At 41.3% G+C, this 22,544-nt stretch overlaps 1 protein-coding gene across 18 annotated transcripts in view; it reads right to left on the bottom strand.

Annotated features, from left to right (window-relative positions):
• Positions 1–22,544, bottom strand: part of cadpsa (Ca2+-dependent activator protein for secretion a) — a 100,034-nt gene that overhangs the window by 69,796 nt on the left and 7,694 nt on the right. For all 18 annotated transcript variants that reach the window (XM_035387579.1, XM_035387573.1, XM_035387571.1 and 15 more), the window contains exons 2-3: positions 11,742–11,855; positions 8,258–8,590 (exon numbers count right to left, since the gene is read on the bottom strand). In XM_035387579.1, the coding sequence (XP_035243470.1) occupies positions 8,258–8,590; positions 11,742–11,855 (447 nt within the window). The remainder of the gene's footprint in view (positions 1–8,257; positions 8,591–11,741; positions 11,856–22,544) is intronic.

Below are 22,544 nucleotides of genomic sequence, written 5' to 3' on the forward strand. Positions count from 1 at the left end.
TTGTTTCTGACCATAAAGTTTCCTGACAACCCAAGAACAGAGAACCCTGCGTTTCTGACAAGAGAGTTCTGAATCAACCAAAGAATAGAGAACCCAGCATTTCTGACTGTCAAGTTCCATTAGAACCCAAGAATATGGATCTGTACCATGACATCATTGTAGCTGCAGACTGGACAGTGTCCAGGGCTTTGGATTTACTTAAAGGAAAATGAATGAAGGACTGATGACAAAATTGAGCTCACTGAAAGTGCAAGAAAATTACAGTAGAATGAGTTTGTAGTAGTGTGCGAAAACCCTGGCTTTCAAAAGAGTAGTGCAATGTACAGCATGTTCATACAGCACTTTCAAGCAGACACTCAAGGAAGGAATCAGTTACTGCAGTGACAAAATTTATTTGACTTTATATAAATATTCTGAGGCCTCATTTTTATGCTTGCATACTCTCGTCACTTTTCAAGGATTTTTGAAGGCATCCGGGGGAAAATTAAAAATAAAGTTAGGCCGACATTAAAGATGGTCCACCTTTGAGCTAGAGGCAAAGTTTAATTTTATCCCTCCTATCTCCACAAATCAAGAAGAAGCATTAGTGGGTAGCAGTCCTTGAATTATTTAGTTTTAATGTTCGATGATGACTAACTGAGAAATTGTCTGAACCAGAAAAAGGGCTGTCATCTTACTAAATTTACCCATTGAAATGACACCGCGGTGCAATAAAAACAATTGAAGTTTGAAGCTGTGAAGGCATAGCTTTCACTACAGACAGACGGGGCTTTGCATGCAATGAAATATGTGTGTGGGTATGTTTTTTCTGGATATATTCATTTAATTTATAAAATGTTTATATAACAATCAAGACTGGTCTTGAGAATGATGGTGTGCACATTCGCCAACTGGGAAATAGACTGAGAGTTCCTCACATGAGGACTCACAAGCCCGATTCTTAACGTCTTGTCTCAAACTTCCCAAGATCTTGTGGAAACATGACAGTTCAAAAAGGATTGTGGTTTTATAATAATTTTTTATAATATTTTTTATTAATATTTATAATAAAATATCTGAATGTATTGGTAACATATAGAGCAAATAAACAATCTTATGTTTTCTTTCTTAATTGTTGCTTTAAAAAAAAAAGTTAAACTTTAAAAATTGACTATCCAAATCAGAATCGACTATTTTGGCTTCAAAAAAACCATAAGAATTAATGACCGGTGAACCCCTAATAAGTATATAAATACAGTATATACTCTATAATGTTTGGGAGCAGGACAAACCACAACAGTTGATGACTGTGATGAAATAATTCTTACCATGAAGAAAAGCCCCCAAACACATGTCCTATTGGATCTTTGTCAGTTCCACTTAGCCTCCACACTTTGCTCTCTTCTTTGCCATCACTTTGCCATACAAGTGAATCTTGGTCTCATTTGTCCACAATACCTTTTTCCAGAACTCTGCAGGCTCTTTTAGGTACTTCTTAGCAAACTAACTTGGCCATCCTGTTTTTACAGAGAGCTAGTTGTTTGCATCTTGCAGTGCACCCTTTGTAGTCCTGTTCATTAAGCCTACCGCAGACAGTAGTAACTGACACATCCATGCCTGCTTACAGAAGAGTGTTTCTGATCTGTCAGTCAGGTGTTTCTTTATTATGGTGAGAATTTTTCAGTAATAGAGTTCTTCCTTAGCCTACCAGGCCCTTTACGATTACTGAGGTCACCAGTGCTCTTTTTCTTCTTAATGATGTTCCAAATGGTTGATTTTGGTAAGCCACTTCGCCTATGCCTTTGACTGCATATTTCTCAGCCTCATAATGGCCTCCTTGACTTTCATTGGTACAACTCAGGTCCTTATGCTGACAAACACCAATACCAGACTCGAAAGACAATCAAAAGCCTAGAATCAAGATTAGATACTGAGAGCTCTCTTATACTTGCACTAAAGAAGCACTTTGATACACCTGACTATTCAGAAACACCTGCGAAGCCATTTGTCCCAAACATTATGGTGTCCTGAAATGAGGGGGGGGGGGGGGGGGGCTATGTATAAAAAATGTTGTAATTTCTATATGGTGAAACCAAAATGTTTTAAAATACCCTTTAATAAAAATTGAGAATCTGTGGTTTAAGCACACTTTGCTTTGTTAGATTTTTTTTTGTAAATTTAAATTGTGAAGTACAGAGCCAAATCAAGTAAATTGGTCATTTTTAATCCTTTTGGTTTTGGTTTCGTGAGGTTTTAATAAACAGAGAGCAGCCATCTGGTTTCCCCAAAAAAATAAAACGCTGCAAAAGAGATTCTAGGTTCTGCAGGAAACATCAAGCTGAGAACATTTACACTTCAGTGGCCGGTGCCTGCAGCAAGAGAAAGGCATCACAATGGCATCATTGTGAAATCGTTTTGTGTGAGCCGGGGACAGAATGCCCCCCAGCGAGGACAGGGTTGTCGGCTGAGACTGTTTTATAGGGACAGTAACGTGCCGAGTGTCCCGTGCGTCACGTGACCGCTCTCCTGGGTCTGCAACACACGTCCTCGGGCCTCACCACAAGCTGCAACAGACTGTCAGACACAGTTTCATTCATCACACAGTTTCTCCCCTTTCGGTACTGCAGAGCTGCTCAACATACAGATGCAGAAGAAACTTGGTGACGGAAATGTAACTGGCCATTGATGGTAGGATGGTAAGTCATCTAGGTAGCTAGCATGTACTATTAACATAGCAGTAATGCACCAAGTTATGGTATTAAGGAGACAAGTACTGATTTTATGACTTCCCATCCAGCTCATCTGCAGTGTAGGCCTAGTAGTAGGGCACAAGAATGAAATAGCCACTATATTCTTACAACATCCATACTTTTCAGGAGTCAGTACTATACATTAGTATATAAATGAAAAATAGGAAAGCAGCGAGTAAGTACATTTTAAAGAATAGCACGGCTATTGATTGTGCCCAGCATGTCTGATTCAATGCCTCAAACGTGTTTCTGACCATTCTGTTTTAACCCTGTTGGGAAAATTTGCATTCAGAGATCAATTTCAATGCTGCCAGAGACAGGAAATGGTCCATCTCCCTGTGTCTGATGTTGCATTGCTGCAAGAGCCTGTTTTATGTTTCGTAAACATAACAAAATTTTCTCTTTTGTTTTTTTCAATATGCGTAATGGAAAACTCTACATTTTCAGAGAGCAGTTACAGTATAGTCATGCAAGTACTCATAGTGCAGTGTTACTTATACTCTCAGCAGAAGGACCCGTAGTAGCCTAACCCCAGACAAACTGTGTGGAACTTTACTCTTTCACAGTATAAATCATAATCATTAATACTAAATGAGCATTATAACTAATCTAGGACTTTGTACTGTCAATGTAGAAATAAAATGCTGTTTTACTTGAATGTCTTCTGTCAAATAAATGGAATAGAAATGCCACCAAGGGTAAGAACAACAGCAATAATAATAAATTAATCCGGCCTTCCGCCTCGTGAACATGCCGAAGACAGGGAGCCACCTGAACTGAAGAGCTCGGAGCCAAGGAGCAATCTGGTGTTGGGCTATTAATAGTGCGGCCATGTGATGAGTACACCAGGGCACACAGCTGTCTCCCGTAACCTGGCAGGCTTTGCCCGCAGCACAGACTACACACTGGCAGGTCACCCCCCCCCCCCCCCCCCCCCCCCCCGCACCCCCCACCGCCTGGAGGTGCGGCAGAAGTTTCATTAGCCATTCAATCAAATGGCTCTGTATGTGCCAGGAGGGTGGAGTCACATGATGTCACTGCACATTTCACACCTCCTGCTCAGTCAATCAGTCAGATAGTTAGGCATCTACCTCCCCCAGGTCTTTCTCTAGTGTATTCCAAATCTAACCAAGTTCATACACTCACACACTCAATGGTACTCACCAGTATGCTTGGCAGTGTGTACTACTGTAAGTACACGTGGATACAGAATGCTGGGAGTATTCTGAAACAGTCTTCTGCTATCTGAACTCTGCGGCACACAGCAGAATTGTGCTCAGAATGTAAATATTTCAGAGGCCAGTCTGGGCTCACTGAATTTTTAATCCTGTTTTCCCGAATGGAAAGACGCTAATGCCACATCCTTGAGTGCTTTTCTGAGTTATCACGCAAAAAACTGTGACTGATAAAATAAAGACCCTCTGGAAGATTTCCTCCATCCATTATGCTTTTTGAATCCAGGCCATGTGAGTATATATGGAAAAGCAACTAGCGTCTAAGTAGTGTATACAGTACACTGAATAGCTATATTTAACCATTTACATCAACTCTGGGGCTCCAGTTCGCTCCCATGAAAATAATTCTGCTTGCAATCTCCTTTATGAGGTTTCAGCAGAGAAATCTGGATGCAAATTTAAAATAATGCTCGAGTTCAGAAGTATAAATGGTGATTTATCCGTGCTCTTTTAAGAGCTATGCACGTCTGCAATGCAGCAGCTTTGCTTTAATAGCTTCGCTGGTTCAATCCCTATGTTCGTCATGCCTAGTACTTAAAATGGACCCGAGATGGGCTGGGGAAACGGCCGATGACATCATGAGCTGTTCGGTGGGGGGTGGGGGGGGGGGGGGGAGGGGGCGAGCCATAAGCTGCTGATTGCAGGGACCTGCAGAAATGTCCTCAACAATCACTGTCAGAAGTGTTCCTGTCAGCACAGCTTAAAGTGAGAAGGGGGCTCTATCGGTGTGCTTGCTAGTGAGGGGCGAGCACGGCTCCACGAACCCCATAATGGATTAAGCTTGCAAATATCTGCTGTCAACCACTGACTCATAACATCAATGGCTCTTCTGAACCAATCAGAACACCTTCCTGTTCATATTAAGACACTATCATTTGTTTTCAATGAGTCACTGGTAACATATGACGCTCCAGTCATATTATAAAACAGAGTGAGACCAAGAAGGATCATCTGAGGGTGTTAAAATAAAAAGCTAAATATTTATGCTTATGGGATATGATACATACTTTACTTATCTGTATCCATCTGTATTGTTTTTGTATTTGTACGCAGGGGTTATTTGCACCTTTTGATAGGGTGTGACAGTGCTTCAGCCTATGATGGGACCTAATATAGGCATTTTACTAAAACACCTCCAGCAACAGCACCATGTGTTGATTTCAGAAAAAAACAGCGACAGCATATCTAAATTGAATTTACTTCCCGCGATTGATTAGGAGACAAACTGATTTAATTATGTGAATACCAATTACACTGTCTGTCCATAATGTATTCGTAGTGAACTAGCTGATGCAGGAGCAAGCTGGGTTTCTGCAAACTGTTTACAGTTGCCATGGCAGCACAGAACTGATACAGTCAACCAGTGGGGAACATTTGTGACCAACAAGAGGCAGATTTTCTCCATGTTCACTACAAACCCTGTCCATCTTACAGTGTCCAAAGCAAGAAACCATGCAGTTCAATCAGCAAGGTGGCAGCTGCCCTGACGATGAAACTCAGAGTTTAAGAGTGGCTACGAGGCTTTGTGACATTATATGGACATGTATGACAAATTCATGTATGACAGTAAGGCACTTTATGTGACCATTGTCATACTGACTTTAGGAGCATATTCAATAATTATAAAAACATTCTAAAAGTTCTTTTTTTAGGATCAGGTACAAAATGTATATACATATATATATATATATATATATACAGTATATTTCTTCACAAGGATGCATTTTTCATGCATGCCCATGCTAACAGTTAAATTCTTAATTCAGATAGAATAATTTATGGTGGGGAGAGCATGTGGTACAGTTCATAGGACGACCGAATCTAAACCCATATAAAAATCCTGCTGTGCGGCCTGGGGCTTGATCCTTTATCACAGCGCGTTCTGTACTGCGATCCCATCTCTATCTGTGACCCTCTCAGCTCCGCCTGCTCTGAATAAAGTCATAAAAATACAATAAGAAGGACAGACTATCTGGTCTCCTATTTATTTTATTATTTTTTTAAAAAGGAAAGTAATTTATGGTAACACTGTAATCACAACTTTCAATTATGTCATAGACAAGAACTCTTCAACGGCCAATGAATTCAAGCCAAGAAAGAAACTGTGAGCAGTGAGAAGTGCTCAATAGGCATTTACTGGAATTATTATTTTAACAAAAAATACCATTCACAAGAGGCAGGTGCACGCTCAACCATGTTGTGGTTGCTGATGCCAGTTCATCATAAGGAATAAAGGGCTGAGGGAGTAGAAGACAAGTACAATGAGCAGCCAATAAAATCGCAAACAGCTTGGGGAGAAAAATGATTCAAATACCAGGAAAAAGCCTTGACAGCATACCAGAGCACTCAGCAGTTATCCCTGCTGTCTGTTCAAAAATTCCCACAATGCAATGAAAAACACATCGATTTAGATTAAAGAATGTCTGAATGCACAATCATGGAATGGAACACAAGAATGAAACACAGTTTCCTTGTGTTTACAAACTAAGAGTAAAAAAAAATTGAAAGTATACCCCACATTTTAGCCAGTGAATAAATATGGTTTCAATCTTTTTTGGTGTGATTGTAACTTAGCAGTTACACCAGCTGGCTGTGTAATTTGTTAAATTGCTCGGTGTGTATATATGCGTGTGAATATGCATGTGTGCCTGCATTCGGGTGTGTGTGTGTGTGTGTGTGTGTGTGTTGGGAGAATAACAGCCATACACACGGCATGCCTCTACAGCAGGGTAGTCCAGCCCAGTTCCTGATGATCTACTGTCCTCTAGGTTTTCATTACAACCATAATTTGGCACACCTGATTCTACTAATTAGAGGCTAAACAAGATCTCTAGCTGTTGAATGAGGTGTGCTTTAAGGTTGGAGTGAAAACCTACAGGACGGTAGATCTCCAGGAACAGGGTTGGGCAGTCCTGCTCTACAGTGTCCTCCAGGCCTCTCTGTCCATTGCACCAATAACGAGACACAACAAACTACAGTTTACACAGCCCGGATGATGTGCAATATAATATTCTCTCAATCATGCAAGCAAATTTGCATAAAATGTTAAAGTAAAAACATAGTTAAAATATGACCATGATGACACGTTATTAAACATTGAGAGAATGATCCCGGTCAGAATATCAGCCATTTGAAATATAGTGATGAGTCATTAGCTCCTGCTAAATTACACGGTGCGAGGCCTTTGTGTGCTGCAGACCCAAACACAGAGATATTGGCCATGCGGGTGCCCAAGGTCAGGAAGGCATGCTCATTCAAAGTCAGGAACAGCAGGAGCCGGGTTCACACTGTTTCTTTTCAGCACCAGATGCCTCCCAGATAAAGCTGTGAAAGGCAAGGCTAGGCCAAATCCTGACTCTGCTTGGAATCATTTGTCATGGGGAGCTTTGTTTCATTCAATTAATTGCATTTGGGGAGTTTATGGAATTAGAAAAATGGTTTTGACAGTGCATTTTGCATTGCATTATTTTTATGGTGAGCAGCTCTTATCCTGGGTGACCTCACCAGCTGACTTGTTATGTTACAAGTATTCGTTCACAAAGACAGATTTTGACTGAAGCGCTTCCGGTTGAGTACATGGTCCAGGGTACCACAGCGGTACCCATCTGCCAATCGGTTCTGTGACCTTTGGGCTCAGGTCCTGAGCAACTACACCACACTTACACTTAGGGCTACATCTGTTCTGGTTAATCATGAATTACTGCAATTCATTCTGGTTACCAAAGGCATAAACACTGAATTTACATGCTAGTACCAAGCTCGTTAATGCATTAACTGACGAGCAAATGCAATGTCTCTCAGCTCCAGCCTGCGCCATGCCCAGAATTTTAATAAAGCACAAAGTCCTCGAGGAATACATTCCGACAGCTCTCTGTTTGAGCAGCGTAACGTGAAGTCCTCTCATCTCCTTGTGTTAAACACAGGCAAAGTTCTCACTAATTACTACAGACTATCCCACAGTGTGAAAGTCCGCTTAGTTATTTTTCATAACCTAAAATTACGGACTTCTCCAAAAAGGTATCATTTTGTGAAGAAGCAGAACCAGTATTTGTATTGTCTTAAAGTTTATTTTAAAGTTAAAAGCTGAGTTTAAAAGGCTGCTGGGTGGCTAATCTCTTCACACATGCACAGATATAGGTTCATATTGAAACGGCCACAGATTATTTAAGACGCATGATATGCAACCAGTATTAACTTCCTTGACCACAAACAGTTCTGTCCCTGGCAGACTCAAAATGAGTGTGAGATGGGGAGTTCCTGCGCAGTGGTGGTAACCACCCCAGGGGGCCTCACCTGACAGGCATTGTAGAGAAGCTGGTGCTCAAACTTCTTGATGCCCAGGATCTGTTGGAACATCTCGTACAGCTGGTCCTTGCTGAGGATGAGCTCGGAAGCAGCGCTGGCCGTCATCCTCTGCTGGTGCTTGCGCGGGTCCTCCTCGCCCCGGTAGATGGTGTCAAACTTGGCCATCCAGGAGCTGAGGACTGTCTCCTTGCTCAGGCCGTCGATCTCCGGCAGGCTGCGCACTCGCTTCTCAATGTGCTTCTTGAAGACCTCGCGGGAGTCGCTGGCAGAGCAACCCCCACTCTGAACCATCCTAGACACACGGTCGCTCTTCAGGAACACCTGCGCTCACAGAGACCGAAAATGCCTCTTATTCAGTCATACTGTTAAACAGGTTTGTCTAAGAGGGCCACTTGCTCCTCATACATTGCAGAAACACCTGGGGTCACAGAAAGAACTGTGCTTTTTAACACAGAGACCAGTTACACTTCATGTAGAGAAAGCAATTTCACAGATGACATCACTGATACTCCCTGCTCTTGCAGGAAATAAAAATGTTTATGCCTTAAACATGCAGTCATTAGTCCTTAAGCTTATATTTATTATTGTCTTCATTGTCACCAATGGTAGAAAAAGTAAAACAATTACTACTGGGGTGATAACCATGTGATCTTGTGTGATGTCAAGCCAGAGCTATTGTTTCAGAATGATAATGCACAAACACTGGGTCTTCCTGGGCTGGTGCTGAAGTTTCTCTTCCTGGTCCTGTGGCTCCAAGTAAATAAGCAACTTCTGAGTACTAACTTTAATTTATTGAACCTTTAACAACAACACATGCACTTTAGAATGTCATGGAGGAGCTGCTTGTAGGTTACACTGATGACTGGGATGACCATCCATTATGCTGCTTTATTGAAAACTCAAGCCTCATCTTCAATCCAAATAAACCTTACCAATGATCACAACTTGCCAAGGTACATCTACTGAAAGACGCAACTGCTGCGTATGCCAACATGGCAAAGACAGATAGTTTCCCCCCTCCAGCTGAAAGACTGAAATTTGTTCAATCAAAAATTTTAGAATCAGCAGTTGCCGTGCCACCTGCAGATGAAGCAGGTGAGGCACTGAGGCGCTCACATGCAAGCTTGTGACTGTTGAAAAACTGCACGATCCACACAGTGCTACAGGAGAATTCATTCTGAGCCGAGGGGAAATAAATGCTATCGCAGCAACATGAGCAGAACATGAGTGAGTGCAGCAGGGGAACCACACGTTATACATCCCAATTTAAAGCCTGTTAACCTACAGTACATTTAACAAGGGAAAGACAGAAATATCCATAGCGGTACCAGGCACTTCAGTTTATTTCCCATTCTCATTCTCCCTTTAAATTGTTCACGCTCCACCAGGAAGAAATGCGCTCGAAGGTAGCACATTTTACGGGGAGCTTGGCAGAGAACAGGATGGCTATTGGGCAAACGTCAAAACGAAGCAGGAGGCCTCTGAAACACTGACGTTTCCTTCCCCGCATTCCTTTACCGCCGCACTTTTTCACAGAGTTGGGAAAAGTCATTTATGTCGTTTCTGTTCCATCGGAAGTTTTGGCACATTCTATTCAAAGACCTCTCCCCAGCCCAACACTTCCTGTGTCTCTGAGAGACAGGTATTCTCAATACTGCGGTTTGGAACAAATCACAGAAAGTTTCACAGAGGCCTCCTTTATTTTAATGTGACATCCAGCACTGGCACAAACAATCTGTTCCAGGCCAATGACTTCCTCTCAATAAGCCTTATGGCTGGAAGGGAATGCTCTATATGCTTTATATGTTCTTGCTTCAGTAGAAAGAGTGTCATTAAATACTCTGGACTCCTTGCATGGTGCCATTTTATGGATCTATGGATTTTTTTAAATACTTTGTCCATATATATATCCATAACTTTACTGTGGTTCTTACATCGAGTAGAAGGGATGTGTGGTAAATTGGTAACCGTCCAACCCAGAGAAAAGTGTGTTAGGGTTTAATTGAATTGAAAGTCTGGCTTTAGGAGGTATAAATAATGCAACATTTAAATCACCACATTGATTTAGTGCACTGTGCAAAGTTCTCTTTTCATTATTCCTCTTCTCTCTATTTGTATTAATGAGAGTTGAGATTGAGCCATCAGGAACAGTTTTTCTCTCTATCCTTCCCAACTCAGAGTCAGATGAGGAATGAACAGGAAGGGGTTTTACAAAGGGATTGGTCTGCTAATATCAGAGAATATCAAGCATGCCATCCGAATCAGCACATAGAAGGAAAACATGGCAAAATGCAATGGTGTGATTCCTCCAGAATAATGAAGGAAAGTTTAGGAAAATGTTTTGTTTTTTTTGATGGAACATTGCTCATTGAACTCATGATGGTCTGCAAAAAAAAAAACTAGTTTGACAAAGCACACTACACCTTCATTGATTAAGGGCATCAGCTGCAATTCTGCACTTTACTGTGATACAAAATGGGGGAAGGTGCAATACAGAACAAGGCCTCTGTGTGGCGTCTTACTGGATGGATATGGCTTTAATGTCAGTTCTGTGACAGCCATTCTGTATAAACAGAAGGGAGACAATCGTCAGCATGAGCAATCTGGTCTTAATCATCATTCAATTGCCAAACTGTAGCTGGTCTGAAACAAAAGCATAGAGCTCAGGAGATTCCTTCATTATCTGAATCCCATTTTCATTGAATAAAATCTACCCATGACAAATAATAAGAAAAGATGAGGAATCAATCTAAACATAGCATCAGACCAGGTTAGTTCTGTTCTCAACCTATTTTTCTGCCAGTTTATTGTCATCTTTTCACCAATGTCTGATTCCTCATTGAGGCTCTTAAACTCCCTGGAAAGACTGGAAAATTAAAAGGAAAATCATTTGTCTGATGCAACTGTCAGACATTTCACCATTGCTGCCAGATTTAGTATATTTTTCACCTTTATTTTCTATGAGCCAATGTGAACCCTTTGAATTATCAGGCCCTAAATAACCATTCTGAAAAATGAAAGATCAATTAAAAGTCTTATTGCTTTTGTTCATCAGTGTAGTAATGTAGGTGTATAATTAATTGTATGTTAACTGCATATATAATGGCCAGATACATGAATTAACTACAGAATCTATAGATGGATTTAAACTTCTATCATATACCGTAGGTTACTTCATATTGCAGTGTTACGTGTGTTTGTTGTGTGTAGATTTGTCCCGTTGCTTTTTTTGCCATGCTTACTTGCCTGCAATACATATTACCTTTGAAGGAAAATGATTAATACATTTAAAATTATTTTCTTTAATTAATACGAGAATATTACCAAATTGCTGTTCAACAGTCTTCCATAAAGAATTATATTTCAAAGATATTTAAGAAATTCCAAAGACCTGTCAATCAATAACCTGATTTTACTGTACTTTTGTTAGTAACGAAAACATTTTCAGCCACAATGAGAAGACAAAAGTTACCTCGTAGTAGCTCTGGACAGCATTGATGAAGGCCTCATCAGCCACAATCTGGGTTTCTCCATTGAGGAAAGCCTGGAAGCGTTCCTTCACTGTCTGCAGCTGCTGCTTGCTTATCTGCGGAAAAGAGAAAGAAGAACATTTCAGTGATACTGACTGGCATTAGTTTATAGTTTCAATAAAACAATGATTAGAGTGACAATAATGAGGCATGGAATTGGGAGAATGGGTTTGTCTTTTTTTCTACAATGTCATGTGATGTTTTTAAGTCTGAGGTAGGTGGGGGAGGGCAAGCAACCTGAAGCTGGAAGGGGTCACCCACATAAATGTTCAAATGTTAAATGTATCAATACAGTTGACCTCCCAGGTGGGGCTTGGCGGGGAGGGGGGTGGTAGGTTGGTTACTGTTTGATAAAGAGAAAAACAAAGTGGCTAGGTTGCTTTCAAGTGCATCTTTGAAAGAACAGCCGCATAGGAGTATCATGGCTAGTGTGACGGGCCCTGTGGAGCACGCGATTAACTGATGCTCCGTAGAGAGTTGAGAGTATCCACACGATTATTCGCTGCATGCAAAACCCTAAAGTCAGAGCAGAGCAGCCCAGTAGCTTAAAATCCTCTAACTTAAACATACTCTGTCACTTTAACTCAGTAGTTTCCCTTTATGTCCCTGTTGCCAACTAAAACAACAAACTAAAACAAACACCGGACCAGCTCCTCCCACTTGGCAAGGCCTGTTTACATTCTCAGTCATGTTCAAAGAAACAAAACTGACATTAAATGAAACTAAACAAAACCGGTCTCGGCCCTGAGCTGTGGAGAGCAACACACCCTTAAGCACCTGGGCTGATTAGCTAACGCAACCCAGGTGCCATGCTCTCTCCACCAGCTGGTGCAGCCGAGACCAATCTTTGGAAAACCGAAACCGGATGCATATGAACACACCTATTTCACCCTAACAACTCCCACTGGACATTTTGTAACACACTTTTTAGGGGGCCGCTTCCACTTTAGTGGGCACAATTTCCAACACACTAGATAAACAAAATATAGTGTTAAGTTATTTTATTCCATCACATTTCTCCAAACTAATCTGGAGCATAAATATAATATGGAACAGAATAAATGCAGCATGTGGTGCAAGGATCCTTGATAAGGAATTGGGAGTGCAGAACTGTGGAACAGCAATGCCTGCAGTCACAGTGTTGGGTAATGAGTGGATCCAAATGCAGTCAACAAAGCCCTGGCTGAACTGGCCAACAGCCATTTTAATTCCCTTTTTCTAAGGTAAGCAAACAATGTAGAAAAAAGTACTCAGGGAAGGCAACAAATAAGAGCTATTCTAAAACTCATTAAATACTTTTTTCTCTCTCTTCTTGAAGGCTGAAGGCTGGGCCTTTGTGAAGGGCTTGACACTGTAACTAGAAACACCTGAGGCCGAACACCTCATGCACTACCTGGATTACTATTATTATCCCAATACCTGGATTTTCTCTCTGAGCAAACTGCCACAGTATACATGTGTTCTGTTTAGAATGTGAGTTAATGGAAGGCTTTCATTCTTTTTGAATTAATCTTTTTTGGTGTGCCCCATGTATTGATTCCATGTAATTTATGGAGAGAGCTACTTGGAGTAGTTACATTCTACTCTGCCAATACTCAGCCTAAACACAAACAGCTAGCCCGCTATTCTGGCTGTTTTGGTCATTGTCCTTTAAACATGATAAACAATGGCATGAAATAAACTTAATTTGTTGCCATTGAAACACCACACACACCAAACACCCGCAGTATGTATAATCAGACGCAGACAATACTTCTGACTAGTAATAATTCCCCAGTATGCAGATATTTTTGTGCATAACTCTCATAGCTCTACTAAACTCTATACAGTAAGTATACTTATAAGAAAATATACTGATCAGATTAGAAGCAGAAGGAAACAAAAAAAATAAAAAATTAGAAAGAAAAAAGTATTCAATCTGAGAGCTAATGCTTTGGGGATGAGCACACACTGACATCAGTCAGATAGGAAGAGTAGCAGCATTCTCTGCTATTCTCTCAACCCTCTTAGTCTCAAAAGAGTTTTGATGTGTTCTGGCTGAGTTACATGAATTCTGTCAATCATTTAATTTAGAGGCTTGTATTTCAAGGCAAAACTCTTGATAATGGTTCAGCAGATTTGGGGGTGAGGATGTCTGCCATGAAGCTGTAAAGTGGAGAGATTAATCATTATTATAGACCCAGCGTTTGGCACCTTCCCTCTACAGTGATCGATTGGCGGAATGCTCCTAGGATGGATGTGTCCTACCCGCAGTCGCATGTGCTGTGTGTGTCATGCTATAGGCTAAGCAGTGAAAACACAAACATGGCTCTTTTCTCTCAAAATCTGTGAGCATTTCTCACAATAAATAGTCCCAAAAGAAAATTGACACTTTAAAAGTAAAGACGTGTTTCATACAGTATATACACATGTGTGTGCGTGCGCACATGTGCATACCTGTATGTATATGTGTGCATGAATGTGTGTCTGTCCTTGTGGGGGGGGGGGGGGGGGGGGGGGGGGGTTCCTAAATCGGTTAGAACAAAATAAAAAAAATTTGTCCCTTTTCTACCACCTCCAAAACATTAAAGCCAGCCTAGTCTGTCTTAAAACCTATTATGTTTTTGACCATGTTTCATAAAATAATAATAAACAAGGTAAGTGAAGAGTTATGGCTTTTGACTGTTATATTAATCACGAGTGCCTACATGAAGTCCCGCACCCCATCACCACCTGCCCCAGTTAAGAAAAAGAAACGCATCCTATGGATAATGAAAAACATAGAGGGCAGACGATATCAGAAGTGCTTTGATATGATGGGGGAACTCCCATCGGAAGAGATGCAACTCTCAAATCTTACAGCAGCACAAGCAAATAATCAGATCAACTCCAGGCATTTAAAATGCGTAGGGTAGCAGCAGCTACAGAGGTCACTGAAATACAGGCTTTATAAACTGCATAATTCCCATTCAACAATTGACTTGAATATAAATGGATGGTAACTTCAATCCCTGCTGAGAGATACGAATCAACATCATTCAAACAAATCCATTTAGATAACTTTAACAGTATCCTAACGTTAAAAATGGCCTGAACTTATTGCAATAACATGCACTAACTGGCCTATTCATAAAAGTAAACCACATGCATAGTCAAAACATGTGCATAACAATATATTAGTCCATGCAAAATACCACCACCATGATATAAATAAAATGTGTCTCAGCTATCACGATAGGCTATCCTCAAATTCCAGCTTCCTGACAAGGTCTGACTCAGCTATCAATAAACTAATGCGCACCCAGACATTGCTGTCTCATTGTGGGGTGTGTAGAGGCCTACTAGTTGGCAAGCTACTCGCAGAAGTGGTGTAGTGTTAGCAGGTAGCAGCAGTAAATAAAAAAATAACTGATGCAAGGTCTTCTAACCATCTGCAGAAGTGCTGCTGAGCCAAACTTCTCTGTTTCTTAAATTTACACTCTGCAGATCCACTTGGATGAAAACAATCCATTGTGTCCAGCAAGCCAGAAAGTTACTCTCGCCAAATCAAACTGCCTAGCAATCTAGAAATTAAACATTTCTGCCGCCGGCACAATTTTACGCCGCCATGTAGGGAGACATGATGTAAGCATTTGTGAAATTGCATGGAACAAAACAACCTGAATTACCAAAATGTTTAACTTTTTTTAACAGTAATGTTGATTTTGTTTCGGCTTTTGTTTGTTTTGTTTGTTCCTGCAAAAATGCCTTTCGTTTCTGGTTTTCATTTTTGTTTCCATTTTCGGTTTCAAGCCCTGCGTGTAACCGATTGCCTCAGAGAGTCTCGGGCCATCTGGATATTCTTCCATGCGCCCCTGGTCTCCTTCCTCACACAACACATTACTGCGCCTCAGTGTGAGAGAACTCAGCCACCTCATTACCCTCCTTAAGCCTGGGGTCAGAAAGGCACTGTGCAGGAGAGGGGCATGACCTCTCCATCACCTACCACTGATTCACTGCCCACAGCTCGAATGCCCCGTTACAACAGAGCACATTCACAGCAGCGATGGGGCTGAAAGTTACAGTGCCAGCGCAACATATTATGTGACTGGGTGGAATTCATTTTCATAAAACAAATGTTCATTTGAAATGTGCTTCACAGAGACTGCATTGCATTTGGAACATCACTGATGAATCTGCTATTGGGCTTGCAGTTATTTTATCTTTGTTTTAAACTCCGGTAATGGTATCATCACTGGATTTAATTGGTTATCTGTCAGGATTAAATTGAATAATCCACTAATCACAGACCAAATCGACAGCAAACATTGCATAGATGTCTACAATGAACACTGATGAGGAAGAAGCCATACAGGATTTCCTTGATTGCCAAGATGCTGCTGAAGGGCTAAAGGGTCAAAAGGTATGGAGATGTTCATTTTGCTTTAATTAAGGTTCAAATAGCTTTTTTTGCCTGTATCACAATTAAACTTCATTGAAACAGGAGCAAAATCTACCTTTCAAAAAGGCATGTGAAAAGTATGAAAGATGCATACATTTATTTTCTGATGTGGAAAATATACAAAGCTGAATGGTGTTTTTAAAAAAAACAATTAAAATTAGCATTGTGAACCGTTGACATTTAACCTGTGCTATCCATGCCTGGAGGCCTGTAAATCTTAGCCGCGGTAGGAGAACAGCTGGCTTAGCTGGGCAATAAGCTTAATAGTTTAATGGAGACTTAAAGTCAGTCCTGGCCGCGGATGCCGCCATTACGTAATGAGACGCTGAAGCCGCCCTGGCTGCAGCTTCGGAGTGACCTCGCCACTTGAAAGCTGCTGAAGAGCTGCTGAGCATTCCTCATTTCACCACTTCCATCCTGGATCTTTCCTTCAATTTGTCTCTCCTGCCCTGGCCGTACCCACCCTCCTCCCCCCCAAATCCCCATCCATCACTGCATTAACAGGCACACGGGTCCTTCTGCCACACGCGCATGGCGTTCCAGCACAGTTTTATAGCCCATGGGATTAGACTGCATTGCCCAGCACGGTGGGCTACAAATAAATACAAGGTAACGGTTAACAAGGGACTCACTTCACTTCGGCGTCCACGCTAGGCTAAATATTTTTTATTTCACTTTCATTTTTCCTTTTAAATGTAAACTCAGAATTATCTTCATGGGAGAGATTTCAGAATAAAAAAACAACATGCAGGTTTGTAGAAGAGGAATGTTTCCCGGCAGTGCAACAAAACCAGAAACACACATCAGAATAACAACAGATAAGCAATGTGCATTTTTCAAAGTTGACATTTCTTGCTCTCAATGATATAGCGAACAGAAAGGGGTAGTATCTCTGAGACCGGACATAACAATATAATCATATAACTGAAGTGGTGCCCTAAAAAAACTTTTAAAAAACTTTAAGAAATGGCCAGATCCTCAGCTTTGTGTTAAATTATGGTGTCCATACTGATTCTGCTCTGAATGGCTTCCATGCACAGTATATTGTAGCACTATCACGATTCATGAATTCTGCAAAGAAATTCAGACACTTTTTCATGTTCCACACCATCCATTCACTGAGTACACTGCATTCTGCAAGCTCCCAGCCCCCCTAAAGATCCAGCAGACAGTTTATGTAATGCGATAATTTAATAGATTAAACCTAATAATCCCCTGTGCAGGGGGTTGACTATTCCTTCAAATGAGTGTTTTTTTTCACAGCCAGCAGGTTACACACAGCAGTGGGAAGTAAATGTCTGTGTTCTGCTGGTAAAAACAGGCAGATCATAGCTTTGCGTTTTTGATAAAACCTCTCCCTTCTTGGGCTACACAAAGACCATCGCTCAGTGGGCAGTCAGGAGTTGATAGCTGACCAATGGGTGCATCACTGCACTGTGAACTAGTGTTTAGCTGAATGTGCCACTCAGGAGCTTTTTATCCATGTTTAAGGAGTAGAATTATATCGCAGCATTTCTTTTTTGACCATATCCCACAGTCTGACAAGGTGTTAAGTCTCATATTTGCAGCCAATGCTGGGGTTACAGGTGACCAGACTGCAAAGATAGGGCTCTGAATAAACCTGAACAGAAATCCACCATGGATTTATAACATCAGCAAGTCTCTGTGATCCTGATCAAACCCAGTCTCATTTTCTGCACAAATTGATATTTATTCACTGGGCAAAATACCACACTTACTAGGTAATTTGCATTCAGAAGAAGACAAAGGAACCATTGATCTTTTCATTTGGCAAGGATATCACATACACACAAGAACAGAAGTGCACAATCACACACACTCACACACACAATTACATGCCCCCCTTCCCACACACTCACACACACACACGCACACACACACACGTACATTTGTGTGTGTGTGTATGTGGCTCTGGGGAAAAGGGATGTAATTGTGTGCGTGTGTGTGTGTACGCGCATATGTGTGTGTGTGTGTGTGTTTGTTTGTGCTTGAGTGTGTACATGTGTGTGCCTCTTCTGTCCTCACTTACTCACAGCAGTAAGTGGTAAGTGAGGAGACAACAGACCCTGTGTGACTGTTTTGTAACAACACAGAAAGAGAGAGAGAGAGAGAGAGAGAGAGGAGACTATGTGCTGGCTCCCATCTGGTGTCACAGGGTGTGGACTGAGCAGCTGCCATCTGCAAGCTGTCCAGCAAGTGCCAGTGATGATCAAGCCTCATATGCATGTTGCAACTGACCCAGGCAGTTTTGCACAAATGTACATAGAAACAGAGACGGTGTGTGTGTGTGTGCACTCGTGTACATATGTGTGTATGCGTCTGTGTGTGTGTGTGTGTGTGTGTGTGTGTGCATATAAAATTGTCTAATTGTACATTGCACTGATCTACACTGCATTAATCTAAGTATTGTAGAAAAAAACGTATTTAAATCCTTTGTAATTCTGCTTTGCCTCTGCAGCCCCCCATTTTTAATTTTTAAAAAACCAATACTACTGTAAATAGTGCTTATCATGTTGATCTCCAATTTCCAAGGGATAAATTTAACATTATAAATTCAGTTCTTACATAGTAGAACACAGCAAATAAGATCCATCTAAACAGAATTTACAATCACAAATCAGGTATGCTTTCAAACCAAAACATCCAAAAAGTAAATGGAAGCAATATTTTACACTATCTAGCCACAGCTTTACATGGTGAAAAATAAAGGCCTAATGCTTATCTGACAGGATTAATGATCCAGTCTGATGATGCATATGGTTTAGACACACCCACCCCTGGGTGAGTGATGACACAAGCATTCAGAGGGCCAGTGACGTGTGTGCGCTGCCACAGTCCACTGTCCACGCCCAGTCAGGCAGGCAGTCCAGTTTGACTGCGCGGCATGTAATTGCATTTGAGAAGCGGTGGGTACACTCAGAATGGTGAATTTCAGCGGAGGCTGCATGTTTCTTAATCTGCCTAATCGCCTCACAGATGATTTCACTGGGGGAGAGGAAAAAAGCAATTACCAATTCATTTACAAAAGGGTGCCTTTCCCAGGTCTCCAATCATGAAGAATATGGGCCCTGAAATAGAGTTAGGACGCTGCACACAGTCTGTGCCCTTCTTTCTGCCTTCCTCCCTCTCCCTCACTCAAACTGGCACAGGGACTGGCTCTCGCGGGTTGGTTACATAACTGATGAGAAAAAGCAAATGGATGCGTAATCCCAGATTAAAGATGGTTGACAAAGAGAAGAGATAGTGTTCAGCTGCTAGCTGGCATTGTCCACTGCAAACACACAAACACACACACACACACATCTCTCTCTCTCTCTCTCTCTCTCTCTCTCTCTTATCACCAAACAGTCACACAGACTCTCTTCCCTCTTCATTTACTGCTTTGAGCTGTCTGTTAGCACTGATGGGTGTGGGTGTCTGTTTTTCAAAAGAATTGCAGAGAATAAGAGCAGGACCAAGAATGCAATGCAAAATTTCAGCATCACAGCATTATCTGTATTCACAACACACTGTCGCTGCTCGCACATGCAGAAAATACTATTAGTATATAATGTATATGCGAGCAGCGACAGTGTGTTCAGTGCCTGAATTCCTCCTCAGCATACAGCATGCTCAATGCTCTGTGAAGCACTCTCCCCTCAGCTCTTACATAACCACAAGGGAGGAAGACATCACTATCTATTAGCGTGGATGCTTTAATGTGAAAGATAACCTTGACCAAAAGATATACTGTATAGAAAAGTAGGTTGGGTCTCCATTTGTCTGGCTATTTGAAATGCAGGACACCCTGACGCGATCCTTTTATAGATGGTTCCTTGTGTTGATGTGACAGGGCTGTGAAGATGATTCTGATGTCTTGTTCTCAGGATCACAGGGTTTTATATGCAATGGGATTTTTTTAGCAAATGTTGACAGATCCAGATAACAAATATCTGGACTGATCCAGCAGTTTAACCAAAAATTCCAATCAAAACATCACAGATATAGTGCAATAAACACAATCAGCAGGTGTACTGAAACACTGAAACAGCAGGCTGTATTTCTACAGCGAGCTGCAGGTTAAAGCTGTGTACTTTCCAAATAAGAACAAAGCAGCAGAGCCAGGAAGTGCTTTTCAGTTTCAGTCACCATGCAATGTAAATACCGCGAGGTCTATGGTCCCCACACAAAGCACAGTCCGTCGCTCACCGTGACAACGACAGTGGCGCTGCAAGGCAGGTCTGGGTAAACACAGCAACAATGGAGGGCAGCTGCATCTCCTCTCTCTCTGTCATCTAATCCAGCGTCAGTTCACAGACCCTGGGGCACAACCCACCCCCCCAGAGATGAACCAACAGTGACACTGTACCAGGTACCTCCCGTAAAGGGTAACACCGCATCTGTTCTCCACCAAAAGGCACACAATGGCCACAAAGCAGTTGTTCATCACGGCTGTTTTGTTTCAAAGCTCTCTCTCTGCCGGTTTTCAGCATCTGCTCCACTCGCTGGGCAGTACAATGGCCTAGCGCTGGCTCTGTCTGTGTTTATCATACGCTGTGAAATGCCAGAAAGCTGATGAAATCCCAAATGAAGAACCAAGTATTGTAACTTAGTCTCACAAATGGCCAATGCCTTTGAAATAAATAAAAGAAATACAAATAAGAAGTGTGGGGGTAGATTAGAAATATATGAACTGGTTGGGTGGGATTTAGTTCTTGGATGTAGTTGCCGTGCATCACATGTTCATTGTTCCAGAAGTGGGTCTACTGTCCTTTGAGACAAACGCATACTGTTGGAAAACAAAGACTGGCCCATTTATGGGGCTAAATGCAGATAGATTATCTTTCAAAAATATACCCAGTCGTACAGTAAAATAGTGCTATGCTTACCTTTCCCTTTTGGTGGCTAAATATAAATCATGCTCTATATTTCCATTTAGGAAACTTCATACCTTGCCAAATGTGAGACTTTGGTAAATAAAGGCCAGCAAAATGCCTGCTGTTACAGTAGATGTTCAGCTGATAATACGTTGCAATCTAAGCACAGGACCACATTAAAGAGACTGTATCCATGAAGAAGCCAAAATATGCAAGGCTTCATTTGTATGTTTAACAAAAATCGAATGAAAATGGGAGGTTACGTGATAATCTGTGTGTACAAAAGCATTTCTGTGGGATTGTCATAACTGTGTGCAGAAAACAGGGGCAGGTAATCGGCTGCTTTAAAATGGCTCCCTGAGCGAAAACACTGCCCTGAATAATTAATAGCATACGCTCTGGCACGTGGCGTATGTTTTAAATGGAACCTTATTGGCAGTGAACTTTCCATGCACAAAAAAGGGAGATTCATAATATGTTGTCACATACAGCGTCATTTCAGGCATTAGAAAAACAACTCACTCTTGCATCTTGTTACCTGTATATACTAATGCATGTTCCCTTGCTTTGAGAAATAGGGAAATCAATGCATCCACAAATCATTGAACAAAGTGAACAAAAGACACTGCGTTGAAAGTGCTCCACTAATTATGGAGATTTTACTATGCAGTTATGCAATCACAAAGAGATATATTCTAAAGAAAGATCCTGTACCTACTGAGATACAGAGACCATATGGCCAAATAAAAAGGTTGAGATAGCAAAACTCGTGATACTATCTGTTTACTACAGCAAACTGAAAGGTCAAAGGTCAGAGGATGGGAGAGGCTGGTGTCGGTAAAGAGTAAATATAGAGAAGGGATCCTGTTAACACAAACAGTAAGGTGTCAAGGTAACTGCAGACTGATACTGAGGTGAAGGAGGTCCCAGTCATCCCAGGGGTAGTCCAGTTAAGAGTTGTTAATTCCCATGATGCAGTGCTGTTCTTCCAGAGCTGTCAGAGAACAATAATAGTCCCTCTATGGGATTTGTGCTCATACTACAGTGATGTCTCGATGGCTAGTGTTTACTCATGAAAACACATAAGAGCAATTGTTTATCGAGAGTCAATTTTTCAAGCCAGCTTTTATAGCTAAACTAGCCAATATCCACATATGCTTTTATTCTGTCAACCAATCATTTCTCTTTCCACTCTTACAGTCTGACAATAGGAAGTAAATTGCATGTAATCTACCTTATATCTTTATATTAGTTGACCAACTGTCGATGTTACCATAATGAGCTTGCATCGTATGCAAAATCTGTATCGCAGTAGATCTGTAAATGACATTCTAATAAGTTTATCCTCCATATCTTTCATTATCAGCTTTGTCAAATGCATGTGCCTAAGGTCTTTTGTAAGTAGATGGTCAGGTGGACTGCATTTGCATTTAATTAATTAATGAAGT

This window comes from Anguilla anguilla, chromosome 13, assembly GCF_013347855.1.
Source record: "Anguilla anguilla isolate fAngAng1 chromosome 13, fAngAng1.pri, whole genome shotgun sequence".
NCBI classification, from domain to species: Eukaryota; Metazoa; Chordata; class Actinopteri; order Anguilliformes; family Anguillidae; genus Anguilla; species Anguilla anguilla.